The following is a 23,438-nucleotide window of genomic DNA, read 5'->3' as shown; positions in this document are numbered from 1 at the left end:
GTTGTTAATACCATCTAAGGGGGCGGCCAGGTTCAGGGTGTAATGAGGAAAGCCGGAGTATTGACATCTTTCTGTTTTGCTATGGCGCCCTTTATGGCAGCAAAAGTGCCCACTTGAAATGCAGCCATATTGGTTATTTTTGAGTTAGCCTCTTACCAAGTGATGATATTATTGATATATTGTATGTTACACCCAAAGGACCTTCCATTATACTTTCACGGTATGGTGCAGTCATCTGCCATAGAGTGCCAAGTAACTTATTACTGCCAATATTTTACTGGTGTAATGCAATATTGGTAACGTAAATCAACAAATGAGATGGTTGACGTGTTTGGAGACTAAACTCAATCTTTAGGGTGTTATACTGATGTCATTATCAAGTGACACAATCCTAAACCATAAGGTACTTGGTAGAGTGAAGATCAAGTCTATTTACTGCATCTACAATATTGTTGGCGCACTTTAGAGTATTATATTCCATTTGGACCATTCTACACTGGATATACTTGCCATAGAAGCAATCATTTAGAATAAAGTGTGTCTTAGTTATAGGATGGCTCAGTACTTTATGAGTTATGCACATTGGGTTTCATACTCATAGGCAAGTCTAGAAATCTAAAAAGGAGCTAATTTGTATCACCCATGCAGCATATAAGTACATTTTCCCAACTAAGGGTGAATTCACACTGAGTAAACGCTAGCTTATTCTGAACGTAAAACACGTTCAGAATAAGCGGCGTCTAAAGCAGCTCCATTCATTTCTATGGGAGCGGGGATACGAGCGCTCCCCATAGAAATGAATGGGCTGCTTCTTTCACTCCGTGCAGTCCCATTGAAGTGAATGGGGAGTGCCGGCGTGTACGGCTCGGCATGAGCAGAGCTTGCTGTATACGCCGGCACTCCCCATTCACTTCAATGGGACTGCACGGAGTGAAAGAAGCAGCCCATTCATTTCTATGGGGAGCGCTCGTATCCCCGCTCCCATAGAAATGAATGGAGCTGCTTTAGACGCCGCTTATTCTGAACGTGTTTTACGTTCAGAATAAGCTAGCGTTTACTCAGTGTGAATTCACCCTAAGGCCATTCACAGCAGTTATTTTCTGTAATTCAGTACAATACACCTAATGCAACAAATTGCTTTTATGTGTGTATATGTATTTGGTTAACCTGGGCCACCTGAGGATTCCCAGCAGCTCCAAGCTCTGACAAACACAGCAGAAACATCTGGAGCTGATGTTGGTCACAACCACTTCCCACTGGGTTCTATTCTTATGGCTTAGAGTGGTTGTCCACGATTTGACTCTGATGTAACCTAAAGGGTTTTCCTGGCTGGCCTCCTTTTATCTCCAGAACTTGCCGCCCCAGAAGTGGAGACACATACATGACCACCGAGGCCAATCACAGGTTATTGGTTTCTTACCAGCGATCAATGAAGCCACTGGTTGGTCTCAGTGGTCATGGGAGCCTCTCTGCTTAAGGTGCAGCAAGTTCTAGGAGGGGAAGGACCATACAACAGAGTTCAGGGGAGAAGGGAGTGTGGAGTTTTGTTACACCCACCCCGGCCTCCCCATGAGTGTGCCCTAAATCCTGGAGAACTTGCAATTTGCAAAAATCCTATTAGACCTTATAGATGACACATTCAGCATATTATAAAATATTCCAATTTCACATTAATGTGATTTTCCAGGCTAAACTTTAATTTAAATCTGCAGTCCTGTGACCGCTGAGGCTTATTAGTGGCCTCAGCAGGCCTCAGGAAGAGGACCCATGATGTCACAGGTAGTGACATTCAGGCCCTTCGCTGATTGGCCTCAGTGGTCACATGACTTCAGTGGCTTCAGCACAATGCCGGAAGACACCACAAGAGCAGATGAACGGGGAGGCACGGGAGGACACCGGAGCATTGAGGACAGGTAAGTATACATTTTTTTAAAAAAAAATTCACTGCCTGCAGCTTATTTAAACTTTAAAAGGGTTGTCTATTTTTGCCTGGACACCCCCTTTAAAAAAATTTTAAAAAGTTTTATTTTCATAGAACTCTCTATCATGACCTTTCCTCTGTTACTCCTCTTATACATGTTTAAATAAATTGCTACCTGGGTGTTAAGATTTGAGGACGTTTGCCAATCATTCTAACACTGTCCAATCAGTGGTGAGAGTGTAATGACACACCCCTTTGACAAAAAAAAACATCAGGAATATAAGAAGAAAAGAACGGTTCAGAGTTCTGAAAAAATATACTCAAGACTTGTTATTTCATGGGTAATAGACGTATTTACTAAAGTACACAAGTCAGGAGAGGTCACAGGTTCCCTTCAAGTGACATGTACTCTGTAAGTGGGCGCTCACACTACCGTTGGTGTCCGCTCAGCTATTGTCCATACAAGATTTTAGCAACGGACACCAGCTGGTCCGTCTGAAATTTCAATTTATTTCAATGGGATTTTATCTTGTGTTCGTTTGTGTCTGTTTACGCCGATGTCCGTCTTTTTCAAGCGGACAAAAAAATCTTACATGCAGGACAAGTGTCCGTTATTTTTTTTAACATTGAAGTCTATGGGCAACGGAATCCTAACAGATAGTAACTGATAGTCCCCAGTTACTGTCTGTCTGTGTCCATTATGATAGGTGTCTGTTTTTTTGTTTTTTTTTAATGGACACCTTCTGAACGGAATCCAACCGTAGTGTGAACCCTACCTAAGACCTCGCCTTTCATTTGGTTAGCGTAAAGAACCCAAGTCTGACACTGTACATATTCCACTTAATAAGACCGAATTCAGACAATTCCCATTATCAGGACTTTGTATAAGTGAGCCTTTGTGTATTTAGTGCTTAATTGGATCATAATTGATGCCCAGACCTATACTGCTCATAATGTACAGTTGGCAACTACTTCAGTATCCATCACACACCCATCAGTATATTCTTTGGCACCAGCATCACCAATCGCCTTGTCTATTTAGCAGACTATTATCGGCACAAAAATGACCACAATGTCTTTTAGTTCATGTATCTAGAAGATAAAGCAGACAAGCTACAAGAAAATCCTAAGGACACTTGATCCATAACCCCTCAAGGTGCCACACCTGACCTCACAGGAGTAAGCACCCTTTCCTGGCCTATAGAACATACACCAGTCATAGGATATCAGACGGCATGTAATAAAATAATCGTTTGAGGATATTACATTACATAAAATAAAGTGTATAAAATATAGATTAATGTTGGAGGGAAGTTAATAGCGGCCATGACTGTTGTACTGTAGATTTATAGCCGGCAGACTGATGAATGCCACCCATAGTGCCTTACTTCTCTAGACCACGATCAATCATCACAATTTATTTCACGCACACAACATCCGTAAAAAGCCATGCTATGTCTTACAAACCGCAGAAAATTCACCCTGACCGTCCACTAGAAAACTACAAATAACTAAAATGAATGGACCTGCATATCAATCACATACAAGCAGTAAATCCAGAGACAGCAGGCAAGCAAGCAAGCGGGGTGCTCTCCTAGAAAGAGCTGCAGCATTCTATACGTCCACCAGTGCTAGATAGGTGGATTATTTAACCCTTTCACCACACAAGCATGAAGAACTTACCATATCGTATACATTTAGTATAACCGGTTCATTTGCCATTGTGAAGCCAGTCGGTTCCTTAGGTTTCTCCCAGGATTGTAAATTCCTTCTGATCAATACTGCAATGGGGTACAGACGAAAGGGAACGTTTTCATTCTAGGTCCTCCGAACAAACGACTTGGAGGTTCTTTTTGGCCAAAGTTATGCAAATCCCAGGTTTTGTTCTCATGCTGTAGCCCTTAGACACGTCCGCCGAGTCAGGTGTGAACCCCAAGTTCTATGTTCTGCAATCCATTTCCCAAAGGGACATAGTTCAGTACAACAGAATACTATGGAATCTGCTGCAATGCATTTAGCATCTGTATGCCAATGACCTTTCCAGTGCTTAAGGTTAGCTCAGCCCTGGAAAACATGCTGTTTCTCCCCGCATTATCCAATCTACTCTGCATCAGTTGTGGAAAATACAGAGCTGTTTATCTCTTCTGTCTGGCTGCCACCGGAGCACAGATTGCAGGGAGATTGTGTCTTGCATAAGGCAAGAATAGCATTAAATCAGATAGGCTTCCCTGGGATTTGTATCCGATGTGTATCACCGCTCGTGGGAATACTGACAGATCTCAGAGCCCATGGTGCTGATGCTGCTTCCTGGAGAATCAGGGAAAGAGACAACTCATGGTATAGGATAGAGAGAGCAGGCGAGGAAAGGTGCAGAGAAATCCATGCGGCTTCACATCAGGAGACAGAGTGCGACCCTGTATAGTGCAGACAGCGTAGTATCCATAAAAAATATAGGGACAGGATGATTTCATCTAAATAGAAGGAGGAGTCCTGGCCGCCTTTCTAATAGATGTGAATGGAAGCTGCAGGGAGGCAAGTTACATCATACAGCATCCCCAGGCCTCTAGAGATGGAGGTGGAACCATGAGTAGTGCATGTGAGCCATTCATGAAGCAGAACTGAGTTCCCTCTTTATTAACTTCCAGCATTTGGAATTCCCTAATGAGATTCCCTCATAGAGAAGGACTCGGGCTCGTCTGGGATAGGAGAGTAGCATTAACCGCTTCTGTGCCAGAAAATCACATAATCTAGACAATATATGCAACAGCATGTGAAGACTTCTGTACAATGCAATGGCAAGTGACATTTCCGAGACCTTATATCCTAATTATATTCATGTATACGGAGACAACTGGGAAATATATACTGTATATAAATATATAAGGTCAGATTTACTATTGTTTGTTGCAGCAGAATTTCTAAGATGAGTTGAGCCATCATTTTGACAAATTTATTATCGATATACACCAAAAAATCAATAGATGTTTGAGCTTTGCCAGATACTATATTAAAAGTGTCTGGTAAAGTGGGGGCGACTTCAAATCGGAAATTATACAAAGTGCGCTATTGTGATAGATTTGGCAAATGCTAGGTTCACACATGCATTTGGGTTTCAGTTCTTCGGGTCTGCTTAGGGACCTGAAAAACGGAAACCCAATCCACTTAAAAAGAGGTTACCTGTGGAAACCCACAGATCTATAATGTGGTCCGCCAGGGTTCCTGCTTGCAAGACTTTTCTCTCCCCAAGAGGAATGGGGAATGGAATCCTGAACAAAATCCAGGTGTAGGTGTGAACCTAGTCTTATTAGTAAATATGTCCCATAGTACTATATACTAGGAGCCTAGTCAGGTGAGGATTGGTGTATAGGTGTAGTAGGATGTATGGGCTCAAACACTGTTGTCAATTCTTACAATAAGGGTTAAATCATATGCAACATATATATTAGGCAAGGCAACCAGCTTCACTAAAAGTTACTTCCCCGAGTATCCTTATGTCTGCCTCCAGCCCTGATTTACGTTATTCCTGGGTGTCTTAGGGTCCATTCACACGGCGCTCATTTTGGCAAAAATCACGTGTAAAAAATACACGTGTAAAAATAAGACTCCCATTGACTTCAATGACATTTTTTTACACGTGTAAAAAAACACGTCAAAATACACGTGTTAAATGTCATTGAAGTCAATAGGAGTCTTATTTTAGGGTCCATTCACACGGAGTAAACGTGCACTCATTTTGGCAAAATACATGTGTAAAAAAATACACGTGTAAGAATAAGACTCCCATTGACTTCAATGACATTTTTTTACACATGTAAAAAAACACGTCAAAAAACATGTCAAAATGCACATGTAAAATGTCATTGAAGTCAATGGGAGTCTTATTCTTACACGTGTATTCTTTACATGTGTATTTTGCCAAAATGAGCGCGCATTTACTCTGTGTGAATGGACCCTTACACGTGTATTCTAAACATGTGTATTTTGCCAAAATGAGCTCGCGTTTACTCCGTGTGAATGGACCCTGACTGGGTGTTTAAGGCCCCATTCCCACGGGGTAACGCGCCGCTCATTTAGACACGTATACACGTGTCAGAGCAAGGCGCTTAAAAACAGATCCCATTTACTTCAATGGGTGCCAGTCTTACGCACACTACACATTGAAATCAATGGGTTATAAAGCCTCCCATTGATTTCAATGTGTAGCGCACATAAGCCGGCACCCATTGAAGTTTTTCCCAGTTTCTTGATACTCGTGTCATCTGACAAATGCTTAAAGGGTTATTCCAATAGGCAGGGTTTACATTGGAGTCTTTATTGGAATGCCGAAAATCAGTGGAGAAAAAAGTAGGACCATTTTCTGTTTCTAAACAGCAGACACCTAAAGTATCCCATTATAGTGAATGGGGGCTAGTGTGAACCTAGCATCCGTCTTTCACCGCCAAAAAACACGTGTAAAATGTCATTGAAGTCAATGGGAGCCTTATTTATACACGTGTATTTTTTACACGTGTATTTTGCCAAAATGAGCGTGCGTTTACTCCATGTGAATGGACCCTTAGGTTTCCTACAATCTTAATTAGGAAAGGCCCATAACACAACCTAGACTGGTATTTTTTTATTTGGCGGGGACAGCTTTCTGCTTCAGGTGGATATCACTCAAGAGAAAACAGAGGAGCTTCATGGCTGAGTAGAGTCCTCAGGGGTGCTGATACCTGGTTATTATCCTAGAGGAGGCAGCTACAGAAAATGAATTTACCTTCCGCTGGGGGCTGCACATCAAGCACCTAAGGGCCCCCCCGTTGGGCATCACCATCTTTAGAGGTTATATTTGGCATTTCTGGTAAGAACCACTTTTGTTCGGAGTCTTCTGTTGACCACTAGGCCACATCAATGTCATGGAGACTTTCATCATAGAGAAATACAGGTGTAGCCACCTAAGGGATATTGTTAGCATATTCCTCTAATGATAAGGCAGAATGTGTCCGCTCCTCTCACCCTCTACATACAGCTGAGCTGGTTGTGCTATTGAATTACCTGTGCTTTGCAGTCTCTTCCTTATATGACTGCCGTTTTTGCAGGGAAATGGGAATGCAATATCTCTCTGCTATCTTATCGGGAGACAAAGCCCTTTCTCCCATGCCAAATGGAAAACAAATCATATCTTTGTAGAGTACATGAGCAAGCAGAGGATTGTCTTTCTTCAGAGTCATTTTTCATTTTTATTTAACTCATGATACACACACAAACATACAAAGCAGCTGGGGGGAAAAAACTTGCATCAACCTTGTTTTAGGAGCTGATTTCCTTTGATTTATTTCATTGTATATTTGTTATATGGCCAGAAATATATCCTACCACACCATATGTGTATATTGGCCAAAAAGAAGACTGGGACATCACCTTGCCTTATCCATTATCTCTGTACTGTGACATCACTGTGTGCATTATCTGTACTGTAATATCACTATATGCATTATCTCTGTACTGTGACATCACTGTGTGCATTACGCTGGGTTCACACCTGCGTTCATGTCTCCGTTCTATGGTTTCCGTCTTCTGCATGGCAGAAGACGGAAACCATAGACCGGGTCCGGCCGTGAGCGGCGGTGAGCGTTTTAGGCTCTCCGCCGCGAAACCGGATTTTTTTATCCGGACACAGAGTACTGCATGTCCGACTCTGTGTCCGGATTAAAAAACCCGGTTTCGCGGCGGAGAGCGCAAAACGCTCACTGCCGCGCACGGCCTGACAGCTTTCTCACCCATTCAAATGAATGGGTGAGAAAGTCTCCTGCAGGCTTCCGTCTCCTGCATCTGTTTCATGCAGGAAACGGAAACCTGCAATAAGGACAGTGAACGCAGATGTGAACGAGCCCTTATCTGTACTGTAATATCACTATATGCATTATCTCTGTACTGACATCACTGTGCATTATCTGTACTGTAATATCACTATATGCATTATCTCTGTACTGTGACATCACTGTGTGTATTATCTGTACTGTAATATCACTATATGCATTATCTCTGTACTGTGACATCACTGTGTGCATTATTTGTACTGTCACATCACTGTGTGCATTATATGTACTGTAACATCACTACGGTATATCCATTATCTCTGTACTGTGACATCACTGTGTGCATTATTTGTACTGTCACATCACTGTGTGCATTTATATGTACTGTAACATCACTACGGTATATCCATTATCTCTGTACTGTGACATCACTGTGTGTACAAGGTGTGTGCATTATCTGTACTGTAATTTCATTACGGTATATCCATTATCTCTGTACTGTGACATCACTGTGTGCATTATCTGTACTGTAACATCACTACAGTATATCCATTATCTCTGTACTGTGACATCACTGTGTGCATTATCTGTACTGTAACATCACTACAGTATATCCATTATCTCTGTACTGTGACATCACTGTGTGCATTATCTGTACTGTAATATCACTACAGTATATCCATTATCTCTGTACTGTGACATCACTGTGTGCATTATTTGTACTGTCACATCACTGTGTGCATTATATGTACTGTAAAATCACTACAGTATATCCATTATCTCTGTACTGTGACATCACTGTGTGCATTATCTTTGTACTGTGAAATCTCTATGCGTATTATCACGGTTTGTAAAGGAGACCAAAATAGGAACAATAGGTTCTTGAAATGTGTACAAGGTGATTATGGTAGAATAGGGCCCCATTATAGGATTTACTAATGGGGCCAGAAGGTTACCCTGCATGCATAATTACTGTTATATACAATGGAGCTATTCAAGCATGAGACCTGGAGCTACAGTTTTCACAGTCACTCAGCCGTGGAAACAGCAGCAAGATCGAGCAGGAGACTTCTTTTTTTCACCACCTCAAATTCCTGTGTTGTGAACATACCCTACGGAGTTATCTGTTATTTACCCTTACATGGGTTCCATAAGTTTTAGAAATAGTGCCACTTGTGTCCATGGTCTGTGTCTGGTATTACAGCTCAGCTCCATTGTACTGGGTGACGCTGTAATACAAGACATAGCCCATGCACAACGTTGGTAAGCAAAAAGGCATATACTTTTTTTTAACCATATACAAACCATTTCACAATCAACCATTTTGTTGGGTGAAATCTGCTGAACAAGAAGCAGACTAAGGCCTCGTTCACATCTGCATTGGTAATCCATTCAGGGGAGTCCGCATGGGGACCCCCCAGAACAGAATACCAAACGCACTGACAAGCGGTGTGCCAGTGAAAGCACACGGACCCCATAGACTATAATGGGGTTCGTGTGTTTGCGGCGAGATCTCTGCAGGGAACATGCGGACAGGAAAGTACTCAATCTACTTTTCTGTCTGCATGACTCGTGCCAAGATCTAGCAGCAAGCACACGGACCCCATTATAGTCTATGTGGTCCGTGTGCTTTCACTGCACACCGCTTGCAAATTCGGTCGGTAGTCTGTTCAGCGGTCCCCATGCAGACTGTCCGAACTGACTACTGAACGCAGATGTGAACCAAAGGTTAGTGTTAAGTCTCGGAAAATTTAATCTTTGTACCATATTAGCTAGTGGATATGAAATGAAAAGATTGAGAGTCCTCAGTACTTGATACCTTTTTAATGGCTAACAAAAAATTATGACATATTGCGAGCTTTCGGAACTTCTTGGTTCCTTCATCAGGCTGGTATAACACAATATCTGAAGACAAGCACATTTATACAGGAATACAGTGTTTGATGCACAAATGATGGAAAACAGTACAAGCAAATAAACACATAAGTCCAAAAAAATGTCAGTTCACCGGAAGGTTCTCTGAGTTTTATGACTCCTTTGATTAGTGACGTGGTGTCTAGTTGTTGTAAAAGGACATAAAACTGTGTGACTGGTTTAACCCCCTTTGGAGTGTGTCAAAGATCATCATTAGTTTATAGTCATATACACGCCGATCTTTTTTGCTTTTGAAATTTCCTCTTAGAACCAGGATCTTCATGTCATTGATGATATTATGATCTTGATTACAGAAGTGTTTTGGCACAGGGAGGTCCATTCTTTGCTCTGAAATTGTGTGATGGTGTGAGTTCATTCTCATCCTAAATGTCTGGCCCGTCTCCTCCTACATACAGACACCAGTGAGAAACTTGGTACATAATGTTAAATACACCACATTAGGTGTTCTGCAGGTGAAGAACAATAACTAGACACCACGTCACAGATCAAGGGAATCATAAAACTCAGAGAACCATTTTTTGGACTTATGTGTTTATTTGCTTGTACTGTTTTCCATCATTTGTGAATCAAAAACTGTATGCCTGTATAAATGTGCTTGCCTTCAGATATTGTGTTATACCAGCCTGATGAAGGAACCGAGTAGTTCTGAAAGCTCGCAATATGTCATCATTTTTTGTTAGCCATTAAAAAAGGTATCAACTACTGAGAACTCTCAATCTTTATATGTTAAATCTCGAACCAGTTGTGCCCGTTTCTTCAGAAGTGTCTTTAGGTCCATAAAAATCTGGTAGATTCTGGTAACATCCATTTTGTATAAGAAAAAATGTCTTTTTACCGTGTTAGCTAGTGGATATATCCACTGGCTAACACGGTACAAAGACATTTTTTCTTATGTTAAATCTCGGTGATCGTGTAGTGAACAGGGTCAGTGAGATGGGAGTAGTGAACTGCGTAGTCACAACAGGTTTTCAAGATGTCCTATTTTTCCTTGTATATCATGTTTGAACCTATATACGTTAAAATGGGATCTGTAACATTAGAAAAGGATAACTGATTTTCACAAACACCGCTACTCTTGTTCACTGGCTATGGATGGCATTGTACTGCAGTCCCATTCACTTAAGTAGGACTGAACTTCAAGTTTAAGAGTGGAACTGTTTTGGAAGAAATTATCTCTAGCTCTTTCCTATCACAAACAACCCCTTAAGGCCACTTAAATGTAGTCAGTCACCAGAGCAATCTCTATTGAACTATAACTACAGTCAGATAGCAAGGGTTCACTTGAATAAAAGATTATTCCTTGTGTCTCCATTGCTGAGATATTATCTCATTAGCATACCAGAAAAAAAGCTGTTTGGGGCAATAAGGGCATCACTGTTGCTCTCATCACACCAAAGACCTATGCATTCCTGTACCCAATCTGTAAATCCTCATACTATGATTCACATATATACTGCCTAGCCCTGTCAGTCATAACAAGGAGGTCGCTATTTGGTGTAATAAGAGCAGCACCTGGATGTGCATCGCTTTTCATGTCCTTCTGGCCATAGCTTATGCCACTCTATGGTATTGCTTGTGGTCCCGTAGCGAAAGAGGCAGGGTAGCTGGGAGGACAATAGAAGGGGTGCACAGCTGGGTGCCACTTCATTCTCTTTGCAGGAAAAAAGGGGTAAATATGCAATTCACCAGAGTTGTGTGGCCTGGACTATATATGATGTGATTTGGGGTGGGGAGGACCATTACCTGTGGGGAATGGATAGGACACTATTAACTGTAGGAGGACTGTTACCTGTAGGGTGACATAATTAGGACCCTATTATCTATGTGTATTAACAATATATTAACATCAGCCTTATGATTGCCTTCCACAGGATATAACTGTAACTACACCTAACTGGCATAGCTACTTTATACAGTCATAGAATTATTAACCCCTTAGCGACCCTTGACGTAACTGTACGTCATGGGTCGCATGGGGATGTATGGAGCGAGCTCACACGCTGAGCTCGCTCCATACACGGCAGATGCCGGCTGTATCATACAGCCAGGACCTGCCACTAACAGCAGCGGTCGGTGCCCGAGCCGATCGCTGCTGTTAACCCTTTACACACTGCGGTCAAACTTGACCGCAGTGTGTAAACGGCGCCGGCGGCATGGGCGCCGCCATGTTTCCCCGATCGCCGCCCTCCTGAACGTCACATGAGGGCGGTGATCGGTTGCTATGACAGCCGGAAGCCTATTGAAGGCTTCCAGGCTTGTCTCTGCACTAGATCTATTAGACGATGCCAGAGGCATTGTCTAATAGAAGTGCTGCGATTTTCCTATTCACTGCAATACTGTAGTATTGCAGTGAATAGTATGAGCGATCAGACCCCCTAGGTTTCATGGTACCTAAGGGGTCTGATCATAAATGTAACAGAAGAAAAAAAAAAGTTTTTAAAAGTATTAAAAAAATTAAAAAAATATAAAAGTTCAAATCACCCCCCTTTCCCTAGATCAGCTATAAAAGTAATTAAAGAACATTAAACATAAACATATTAGGTGTCCCCGCGCTCCAAAATGCCCGAACTATTAGAATATTAAAACATTTATCCCGTACTGCGAATGGCGTAGCGGCAAAAAAAATAAAAACAGCCAAAAAGCGTTTTTTTCAACACTTTGCCTCCTATAAAAAATTGAATAAAAAGTGATCAAACCATCAGATCTTTCCCCAAATGGTATCAATAGAAACGTCATCTTGTCCCGCATAAAAAGACACCACAACCAGCTCCATACATGGAAATATGAAAAAGTTACAGGTGTTAGAACATGATGACACAAAATTTTTTTTCTATTTTGCAAAGTTTATCATTTTTTTAAAAGTATCAAAACATTTCAAATACTATATAAATTTGGTATCACCGCGTTCGTACTGACACGTAGAACACAGGTAACATGTCATTTGTACCAAACAGTGAACGCTGTAAAAATTAAACTCATAAGAAAATGGCGCAAATGCATTTTTTCTCCAGTTGCACCTCATTCTGAATTTTTTTCCAGCTTCCCAGTGCATTGCACAGCATATTGAATGGTGCCATTACAAAGTACAACTTGTCCCGCAAACAATAAGCCATCATGTGACTCTGTGAACTGAAAAATGAAAAAGTTATGGCTCTTGAAATGTGAGGAGGGAAAAACGAAAATGCGAAACCAAAAAATGGCCTGGTCCTTAAGGGGTTAATGGCCCTGAAGATCTAGGCAATTCCATTACAGCTAATGGTCAAACTTAGACCAGAAATCAATAAACATTGTGTTTTGCCTCTTATTAGCCAGGACTGTTTAGAGTTTAGACCTTAAAGGGGTTGTCTGGGATCAAATCATACTTCTAAACTAAGCTAAACTCCCTTCCCCATCTAACTTCTAACTTACTTTAGCAAAAATGTATATTTATCTATATTGCTGGGGAGGTCATGTGACTAATCCAGGCACATTTTCAGATTTTTCTGGAGACGGAACGTCACCAATACTAACCACCAACCCCATATTTTTTTTTAATTTTTTTTCAATTCAAAGTTTTATTGCAAGATCTTAAGACACAATAAGGTCCAAAATAGACGGATTAAAACACAGCAAACACATAAGAAAGACACGAGTATGAACAGTACAACAGTAAAAATAGAACAATTACGACGGACCATCAGAAAATTCCACAAAGGTCCGTCCATATTAGGTGCAAGGCACCCACCCCATTATACTTACCTGTCTTCCAGTCTGGATATTCTGGGCATGGAACATCACTTCCTTCTCGTGAAGTGCCGGTCCCTGACTCTATTGTGCAGGCGCCGATAGACAACAAGAGGAGGTGGGGCCGACCCCGCAGAAGGACCTGATTTCCCATGATTTCTAAAGCACAATAACCTTTTTATTTTCCATTAATATATCTGCATTAGAAGAATATGCAAATCTGTCTTCCATGATGTAATTAGAAAGACAGTGCCTCAGTATGTGCACACCAATAGAGGGCGCTAGCTGAGGATGTGCAGGATGTTTACATCATGGAAGACAGATTTGCATATTCTTCCCATGATCCCTTGCACAGTGGAGAGCTAATGGCTTAATAAGACTCCACACACCTATATGGTGGTCTCTCCCTATGGAGTGACGAAATCCCCTCGACTATATCTGCATGAGGAATTGTTTTTTGCAGGTAGTATTTTTCAATGGCAACATTTAGGAGTACATCTAACTTATTAGCTAACTTTTATTAAGTCTTTCTTATGGACAGGAATGTAAAAACAGCAGTTGTTTGCATTATAAATGATGGACAGGAAATTAAACTGATCTGAATGAGGACTTTTTTTTGTGTCGGGGTTTGAGTTTGGTGTTTCATTGGTATTACATTGCAATATATGCAAAATTCTAACTGGTTTTTTTTTTGGGTGGGGGAAAAATGATAAAAATTAGCAATTCTGGCTTCTTTTTAACATTTAATATGCAGGATAAACAATCAGCTTATTTAATAGTTCAGGCTGTTGCTTCCATTATTAGACCTCCGGCTGCTATAGTAATTGTTGTTATTCTGGTATCGCTTTGCAGAGTAGAGGGTGGGGCTATAGGATGACAGACAGAGCCCCCTTCCTATGTTTAACCACTTAAATGCCATTAGTGATGGGATATACCATCAGTAACTTGCGTCTAGCCAGACATTTCATAACTACAACTCCCAGCATGCTCTATTAAGATTGCACTATTTGTACCAACAAAAATAGCCCTGTAGACCAAGATTCTTGCTTGGAAACGCCTTACCTAACCTCACAATACCTCGTTTTGTTTATAATCTTTTTTCATAACCGATATGTGCATTCTACTGACTATTCTTGATATAGCCCTAGAGAAATCTGTATCACTGAAGTAGCCCTCGAGGAATATGTATCACTGGCTCAGAATTTGTCCCCAAAGCATAAAAGTTATTTTTATAGAAAGGACAATTAAGGATGGGGCTGGTTTGCGCATTGTGTATTCCCACAGCATATGATTACAAATAAAGTGAGCAAATTATAATGCATCATTTAACTCATCTTGTGGATTTCCTCCAAGATGCGGGCTTGAGCAGATGGTTTTAAAGATTTAGAAATCTCTATATAGAGCAAATATTCCAAAGCCTTGCTCACATCTTGGCTTGTAGGAAGAAGAGTTAAAATGGGGACAAAGCATGGCTGAGTCTATAGAAGGCAGAGTGACAGAGAATGTCTCCCACTTTAATGCGTTTCTGTACACTTCAAATAGCTTCTAAAATTGCCCAACATGACAAGCATATGGATTTGTGATTAGACCCGTCTGCCAGATACCAGTTTATTTTTTTTTCAAGTCGAAAAATAAAAGAAACGTGATATCTTAGGGCACTTGAAGAAACCTTCCTCGGGGAGAAGGATTCCTGGAGCCTCATTTATAATCTGTTTTATCTAACATGAAGCAATCAGATGGTTTTTCAAAGTCATCAAATAACAGAGTCATTTATGAAGCTGCGACACCTGCTCCCCACCTCAGCTCTATTAGCAGGAGAGGATTAGATCTTCTGTTTACCCCTGAAATACAAAGGGACCATCTAGGAATGATAGAGATAAAACAGGCATCGAAATGTCATCGATGAGTAAGCATGCAGCGTCACTTGCCAGGATTCACGTTTTATGTCCCCAAGTTTACCTTTTAAGATTATCGACACAGTGAGATTTCTTCACTTGTGTTCATTAAAAAAAATTATAGGGGCAACACGGTGGCTCAGTGGTTAGCACTGCAACCTTGCAGCACCAGAGTCCTGGGTTCGATTCCCACCAGGAACAACATCTGCAAGGAGTTTTTTATGTTCTCCCTGTGTTTGTGTGGATTTTCTCCCATTCTACAGAGACATACTGATAGGAAGAAAAAAAAACGTACATTGTGATCCCTATATGGGGCTATATGGGGCTCACAATCTACATAAAAAAAATTATAATTACATATACTGTATGTGATACTACTAGTAAAATATAACCCGACCCATATGACTTGCATTTTCACCATAACGGATTCTTCGCTAAATGAGTACTCTGGGATTTTTATAAGGATGGCTAAACCTTAGGATATGTCATCAGTAGGATACAGACACCCTGCACCGCCACTGATCAGTTGAATGAAAGGACTGCAGTATTTGAGCGAGCACTTGAGCCTTTTAATGTATGCCAGACATAGCACCCTACATAGTGCAGCAGCTATATCACATGAATGAGACTGAGAGGAAAGGATCATGTGGCTGATAGACATGATGTCAGTTATTAAAGGGGCTCTATCATTGGCAAAAGTCATTTTTAACTAATCACATCCTTGCATAGCCTTTAGAAAGGCTACACCTACCTTTAGTATGTAAATTGCCTCAGTAGTTTTTGAATGAGACCGTTTTTATTCATATGCTAATTAGCTGCTCTGTGCACCCCGGAAGTCTCTTTGTGCACTGTCTGCTGCTGACTCCTCCTCCCTGCTCTAATACATAGTACACAGCATATAGAGAGGAGAGCTGGATGACAACATCCTGTGCATGCTGGAGCCTAATTAGCATATGAATAAAAATGGACTCATTCACAAACTACTGAGCCAATTTACATACAAAAAGTATGTGTGAAATAGCCTTTCTAAAGGATATGCAAGGATGTGATTAGTTAAAAATTACTTTTGCCAATGATAGAGCCCCTTTAAGAGGCTGTAGCAGTCACCTGAGCACTGGTCTACTTTAATCAACTGATCGGTGGGGTGCTAGATGTCGGACCCCAACTGATCCAATACTGATGACCTATTCTAAAAAATCATCCCTTACAAATCAAATGATAACCACAAGCTGACATGTTTTGTCACTTGCCAAAGTTCAACACTTCCACAAAGAAGAGATAAGTCAGACATGGATATCTCTTAGCCTGATAAATACCACATCCACCTGTAGATAGTAATATAATATAAAATCGAAATGTATTCTCAATTTAATACAAAGATACTGATAGGTAAGCCAACAAATGGTGCCAACATAGAGGGCCATAAAAATAACTTTTGTTGCAGTGAGAGCTTATGCTGACGTAGAATTTTGCCTTACAAACCTTTGCCCAGAGGTTATAAATATCAGAATAATAATTGCCAGGTCAGTCACATAAACCAAGTTATACTTAGATATTTAGTATTTGCAGCCTGGACTGGTTGTCATCCAGTCTATACTTCCTTCACAAACCCTTCCTACAAACACAGAAAACAGAGAAAATGGCCGTAGTGATACATTATACACTGATAATTCACGAATGCGCTACAGCATGCAACAAGGGCTGAATGGTGGAGCAGGGAGGAACTGGCTTCTTGCTCTACCACTGCACTCAACTACATTTGCATCTGCATTAAAAATGGTAAATACTGCCCACCATGCAGGACTGTCCCACTGAATCCGAGATGGTTGGAACATATGGAAGAATAGTATAAACATACTTGGGGTGATGCCTATAAAGGTTGCATGACCAATGAATCCATGTTACAATGCCCCCAGGTGCCCCACAAGTACTTTTTCAGTGGAAAACAAAAGCGGTCAAAGGTGAGCTGTGGTGATCTGGTCCCATGGAAAGGAAAAAAAGAGTTGGAATTTAATAAGTGTTTCATTAAACTGTATTTAAAAGGTGGTAAGTATGTTCATGAAAAAGAGAATTTTTTTAAATCCAATATTTCTTATTATATTTTCCATAAAATACAAATAAACACAATTTAACAAAATATACATTTGTAACATAGTCAGGCCTCCCTATAATGCAGTACTGTATAGGGCCACCCCCCCTAACTCCCAACTGTAGGGTTATCTACCACATATATCCAGTTGCCCCTATCCAAGTATTTACCCACCTATCTCATGATCCCTATCAGCAGAGAGATAGTCCAAGAAGGGACATCTTCCCCAATTACAATATACTGCCAAATACATGCTAGGCTATAAGAACGAGTATCTAAAAAAAAAAAAATCCACCCCTTCTCGTAAACTCCTGACCATTCAATCCTAAGCAACATCCACCATACATCTATGGTGGACATCAAGTTTTTAAACAGGAATCTCTTGCTCAGGTCTCTGCTGTTAGGATAGGTTCACACAATTGACTAGGTTCACAGATGCGTTTGGGTTTCTGGTCGGGGGTCCATTTAGGGACCCCTGTGCGGAAACTTAATTGGCTTAACAAAGCCGTTACCTTCCGAAGCCTACAGACGCCAGACTATAATGGGGTAATGGGGTCTGCCGGGTTTCCGCCCTAAAAGGATTTAAAATGCGACGAGAGAAGCGCATTTTTCAAGTGGAATGGGGAACAGAAACCCCAGGCGGAGACCAGGCGCAGATGTGAACCTAGCCTAAATTTATTAGAAATAAAAAATCTAATCAATCATACATACATAACTGGTATATTATGGTATTTCTGTGATGAGGCTGCTCCACACAATAAAGTTAATGTGTACCGTATTTTGCGGACTATAAGGCGCACCGGACTATAAGGCGCATTACCCATGAGCGCCTTATAGTCCTGCCTAGGTCCATATATAAGGCGCACCGGACTACAAGGCGCAGCGCTGTCCGGTGCGCCTTATATGATTGAAAGCGGCGGCCGGCAGACTTTGCCGGCGGCCGCTTAACCCCCCGCGTGCCAGCCGCTTCTATTCATTTCAATGGTACGCTTCCATTGAAATGAATGGAAGCGCTCGGCACACGAGGAGTTAAAGAACTTCCTTCTTGATCACGTCGGAATAATCTCCTTACCTTTTTACCATAGCCAGCGCCGCCTTCTTCCGCAGCTCCGTCTCTGTCTTCTTTGGGCCTCATGGATGACGCATGCGCAGTCGGCTCTAACAGGCTCTCGCAGCCAGAGCCGACTGCGCATGCGTCATCCATGAGGCCCAAAGAAGACGACACGGAAGGCGCGAACACAGCTCAGGGAGAAGGCGGCGCTGGCTATGGGAAAGGTAAGAGACGAATAGTCTTTTAAGGCTATTCCGACGTGGTTAGGGGGAAGAGGTTCTTTTAATGGTAGAATCTAGAGTTGAGCGAGTACTGTTCGGATCGGCTGATCCGAACAGTACTCGCTCATCTCTAGTAGAATCTCTTTAAGCAGCGGCCGCCGGCAAAGTCTGCATGCCGCTTCCATACATTACAATGAGAGCGCGCTATTCAAATAGTTAGAGATGAACGAATACTATTTGAATAGCGCGCTCCCATTGCAATGTATGGAAGCGGCATGCAGACTTTGCCGGCGGCGGCCGCCGCTTAACTCCTCGCGTGCCGCCGCTTCAAGCCTTATATAAGGCGCACCGGACTATAAGGCGCACTTTCGATTTCTGAGGAAATCGAAGTATTTTATGTGCGCCTTATAGTCCGGAAAATACGGTAATTTTTACTATTGAACACCATAAATGAAAATGTTTTGTTTTTTTTTCTATGTAGATTGTGAGCACCACATAGAGCTCACAATGTACATTTTTCTATATCAGCATGTCTTTGGAATATGGGATGGAGATCCATGCAAACACGGGGAGAGCATACAAACTCCTTGCAGATGGTTTTTTTGCCCTTGGTGGGATTTGAGCACCAGGACTCCAGCACTGCAAGGCTGCAGTGCTATCTGCTGAGCCACCGTGTGGCCCCTACCATAAATGAAAATGTGTAAAAATAACTGAAACATGACTGCAGGTTTCCATCTCCTGCCCAGTTTCGGGCAGCACACGGAAACCTGCAGAACAGAGTCCCAGGCGCAGATCTGAACTCGGCCTATGTTGGCAAAAAAATGCTCTTGGAAGGTAGGGAGGAAAAAGAAATGAAACCTTTCCAAAACTAAAACGTATCCCTAAGGAGTTAACAGCTGGATTGTGTCACAAGCCATTATTGATCTTCATAAAGGAACATCGATTTCAGCTTAACTGTAAATTACAGTCGGTCTGTTTCTTAAAAGGCACAATGTGTACGCTCCATTTTCCTGCAGCATTGCTTATTGTAGTCTTTCCAGCAGATCTAGCAATTATTTTCAAGAAATCTTCATACTGTCTATATGCCACAGGCCAGAAGAATTGCTGTCTTCATCGAAGCAGACTTGTTTCACTTCACTTGTAATTGGATCTATTTTCTAAACGTGACTTTTCAGCAGTTTCTCAGTTTTCTTATTGGCCAACTAAACACAAAAGCCCTTGGAAATATCTTTTTAGCTGTTCCTCAGTTTTCCCTATAATCGTGGCTAAAAGTTTTGAGACTGACACAAATTTCGGTTTACACAAAGCTTACTGCTTCATTGTTTGTGGATCCTTTAAGGTGGGTTCGTATTATCATTATTGAATGTCCGTTGCTCTCATCCATCACAGGAGTCTTCTCTGTTGAGTGTCCATCTGCATTCACTTTTCTGATGGAAGAAAAAGTAGGCATACATACATGACAGAAGAGCGCATTTGTCACATTGTTTACATTAGAGTCAACGGGCACTGACGTAGACCGAGGGGATTCCATCTGTGTCAGTTCCTCTGCTCCTATGATAGGTGAAAGTCATGGACATTTCCTGTACTATTGCAGCAGAGTCTGTAAAGATGGTGGCCACCCTGAAGCTAAGCAGCCGCCACAGTTACCGGGTCTCTGTTGTATTGTATAGCAGAGACCCTGAGCTAATGCCCGTGATTAGAGTTCACTCTGATCATGGGCACTACATTCTGTGATGGGTCCTCAAAGTAAAAAGCCGTCCTGTTCCTATGACAGCCGGGAGTCTAATGAAGACTCCTAGGTTTGTTATAATACTATAGCTATTAAGGTTGGTATATGACAAAATATTGCAGGTTCAAGCCCCCTAGAGTAAGCTAATAAAATATTCCAAAATTATAGCTTTTAAAAATATTTAAAAAAAAAAAAAAAAAAAGCTTCCATAAATTTGAAATATAAACAAACGAAAAACAAACATAAACAAGTTATACATCCCTGCACCCGAAAACGCCTGGGCTACAAACCTAAAAAAAATATTTTTCTGGTACGGCGAAGGCCCAAAAAAAAAGGTAAAAAAAAAAGGACCAAACTGCCATTTAAAAAAAAAAATGTAATATAAAAAGTCAAATAAACGATCAAAACATTAGACGTTCCCCAATCTAATATGTACATGAATGTATAAAAAAAGAGGAAGTCAGAATATGGCAACTCGCAACATTATTTTCATAAAGGGTTAAAATGTAAAAACACCCCAAAAACCTATAAGTAAATGGTATCCCTGGAATTGTACCAACGAATAGAATACAGGTGACATGTCAATTTGGCAGCACAGTGAATGCTGAAAAAAACAAAGCCCATAAGAAATTTGCATCAACTGGGGTTTTTCTCCAATTTCACACCATTATGAATTTTTTTTCCTGCTTACCAGTATATCATATGGAATATTAAATGGTACCACTATGAGGTACAATATGGCTCTGTGAACAAAAAAATAAATAGAAAAAATAAAAGTTATGTGGTTTGGAAGGCAGGAGTCAAAATTGAAAAATGCCTGTGATGGGAAGGGCTTAATAATGGTAGTGTGAATGTAACCTTAGGTGTACTAAAGTACAAATGTATTAATTTCACACATTTTTACACTTTTATTGACAATGTTTATGCAATGACTCCAAGATTTCCAGTGCTGACCCTTATTTTTCAAGACTTGTGCAAATCATCCAGGTATGCTGGATATAAGTTTAGAAACCGTTCTTTATTTAGGGCATTGTTCGTATGGTCAAATTGTCCATTGCCTTGGATGAAGGGCAACCCAACACATGAATGGTCTCAAGAATTTACTGTTGGCATGATACAGGACTTATGATAGTGTTCATCATCTCAGATTTGTCGCAGGTTGCAATCTGACCAAGGGAATCTGCAATTTTTTTTTTACTTCTCCATGTTTGGGTAGATTTCACTCACACACCAAAAGCATGCTGATATAGGTCCTAAAAAATTAGCCCTAGTATGTGTCTATGATAGGAAAATTAGATTGTGATCCATTTTAGGGAGAGAGGAAGATGTGGATTGTTTCCATGGGCTCTTCATGGTATTGTAGCACAGCTTCATTCAAGTGACTAGAGCGTCAAAGCAAGAATTTACAATGAGACTGCCTCAAAAAAATAAGAAAAACTGGTGAAGAAATGATGCATCTTTGGAACACAAATCTAATTTGCACCAAAGGCCTCATTCACCTCTGTGTTGGTAATCCGTTTATGGGGACCCCCACTTCCCAAACGGATTACCAAAAGCATTGTGAAGCGGTGTGCAGTGAAAGCACACAAACCCCATAGACTATAATGGGGTCCGTGTGATCTCCGCGCACTGCCGGCACAAATCATGCGGACGTGAAAATACTTTGTGATCTACTTTCATGTCCGCACGATTCATACGGGCAGCGCACGGACCCCATTATAGTCTATTGGGTCCATGTGCTTTCACTGTACACCATTTGCGAGTGTGTTCGGTAGTCCGTTCGAGGGGTCTCCATGTGGACTCCCCGAACAGCTTACCAAATGCAGATGTGAACCAGGGGAAAGATACACCACTCCGACATGAGTTCCAGATGAAATTCATTTGTGTATTTTGTGGTTTGTTTGTTTTTTGATGGGCACAAACGAACAGAATACCACACTTTAGGAAGTTATCAGATGGAATCTGCTTGAAGATCGATCATGACATTTTTTTTTTTGCAGGATAAAAAATTTGGCTATAGGAAAAACTCAGCGTTTGAATGGGAGGCAGATTTCAGGCAGAGCTTGTAGCAGATTTTGAAGTGGAATCCGCCTCAAAGTCAGCTCCAAATTCAGCCATGTGAACATAGGAAAGCTTCTTCAATTTTAGTGGGTACAATGTGAGGGCCCCTTCACACGCACGCTTCCCATTTAAATCAGTGGGCTCTGTTTTGAAGTGCCGCGCTCGGACACGTGTATATGTGTCTAAATGAGCGGCGCGCTTACACCGTGTGAAGGGGAATTACTCTAATGAATGGGCTTATTCTGGAGGGTGCTGTCGCGACGCAGACACTGCGGCTGATTCAGCCACAGAATCCGCCTGAAGAGAGGGCTAGCAGTCTACATAGACCACCATTGTGAGGGAGCGGATTATGACGTGGATTCAGTGCCAAAATCCACCCCCTCTTGCCCCATGTGAACACCACAGGATCACCCACAGGTTACAGCGTATTGCTTATGATCCCAGTAACATGGCACCCAGTGATAAGCTTGTTTTCGGAGCACCAGGCCCTTGGATTCTAGTAGCTATAAGAAAGCAACCATATTCTGAAAATCTTACAAACCTTTCATGATTGACTTCTTTCCTAAATATCTTCGGCTTCCACAAGGAGTTTATATACTTGTCTACGAACATCTTATCATGATAATCTGGTATATAACTCCCCTACTGATGCCAGAGACATTGAATTTTACTGTATAAGATACTGTAGCTTGTGTCACTTGAAAATGAACTGGTTGTCTGTACTGGACAATGACTTTTTACAGCAGCTTGTTATGGGATGTCTCCTTGCAGGAAGGCTTTGGGATCAGCGGTTATCACCAGGTGAAATACCATTTACTTGCTTATTTTCCCTGCAGCGATGCTAAAGGGAAAATAAAGCATTACCTTGTGCCAACTAAAATGAGAGCTATACGGATAGCAGAGGAGCAGCCTGGGGCCCCCATTAATCGGCTCAACATGTCCTAAACAGTCATGTAAGAAGAGACTGTATAAAATCAGATTACTATACACTAAGGCTCCCTGGAAAATCACAGTT

The 23,438-nt window shown here is 41.4% G+C and overlaps 1 protein-coding gene across 1 annotated transcript in view; it reads right to left on the bottom strand.

Annotated features, from left to right (window-relative positions):
• LOC142214129 (deubiquitinase DESI2-like) overlaps positions 1-4,405 on the bottom strand; it is an 82,011-nt gene extending 77,606 nt beyond the window's left edge. Inside the window, exon 1 of the mRNA XM_075282915.1 lies at positions 3,605-4,405. Coding sequence (XP_075139016.1) covers positions 3,605-3,643 — 39 coding nt within the window. The 5' untranslated portion in view covers positions 3,644-4,405. The remainder of the gene's footprint in view (positions 1-3,604) is intronic.
• Positions 4,406-23,438: the final 19,033 nt, after the last annotated feature.

Source organism: Leptodactylus fuscus, chromosome 7 (genome assembly GCF_031893055.1).
Source record: "Leptodactylus fuscus isolate aLepFus1 chromosome 7, aLepFus1.hap2, whole genome shotgun sequence".
NCBI lineage: Eukaryota > Metazoa > Chordata > Amphibia > Anura > Leptodactylidae > Leptodactylus > Leptodactylus fuscus.
This window is presented reverse-complemented; position numbering and strand designations above follow the sequence as displayed.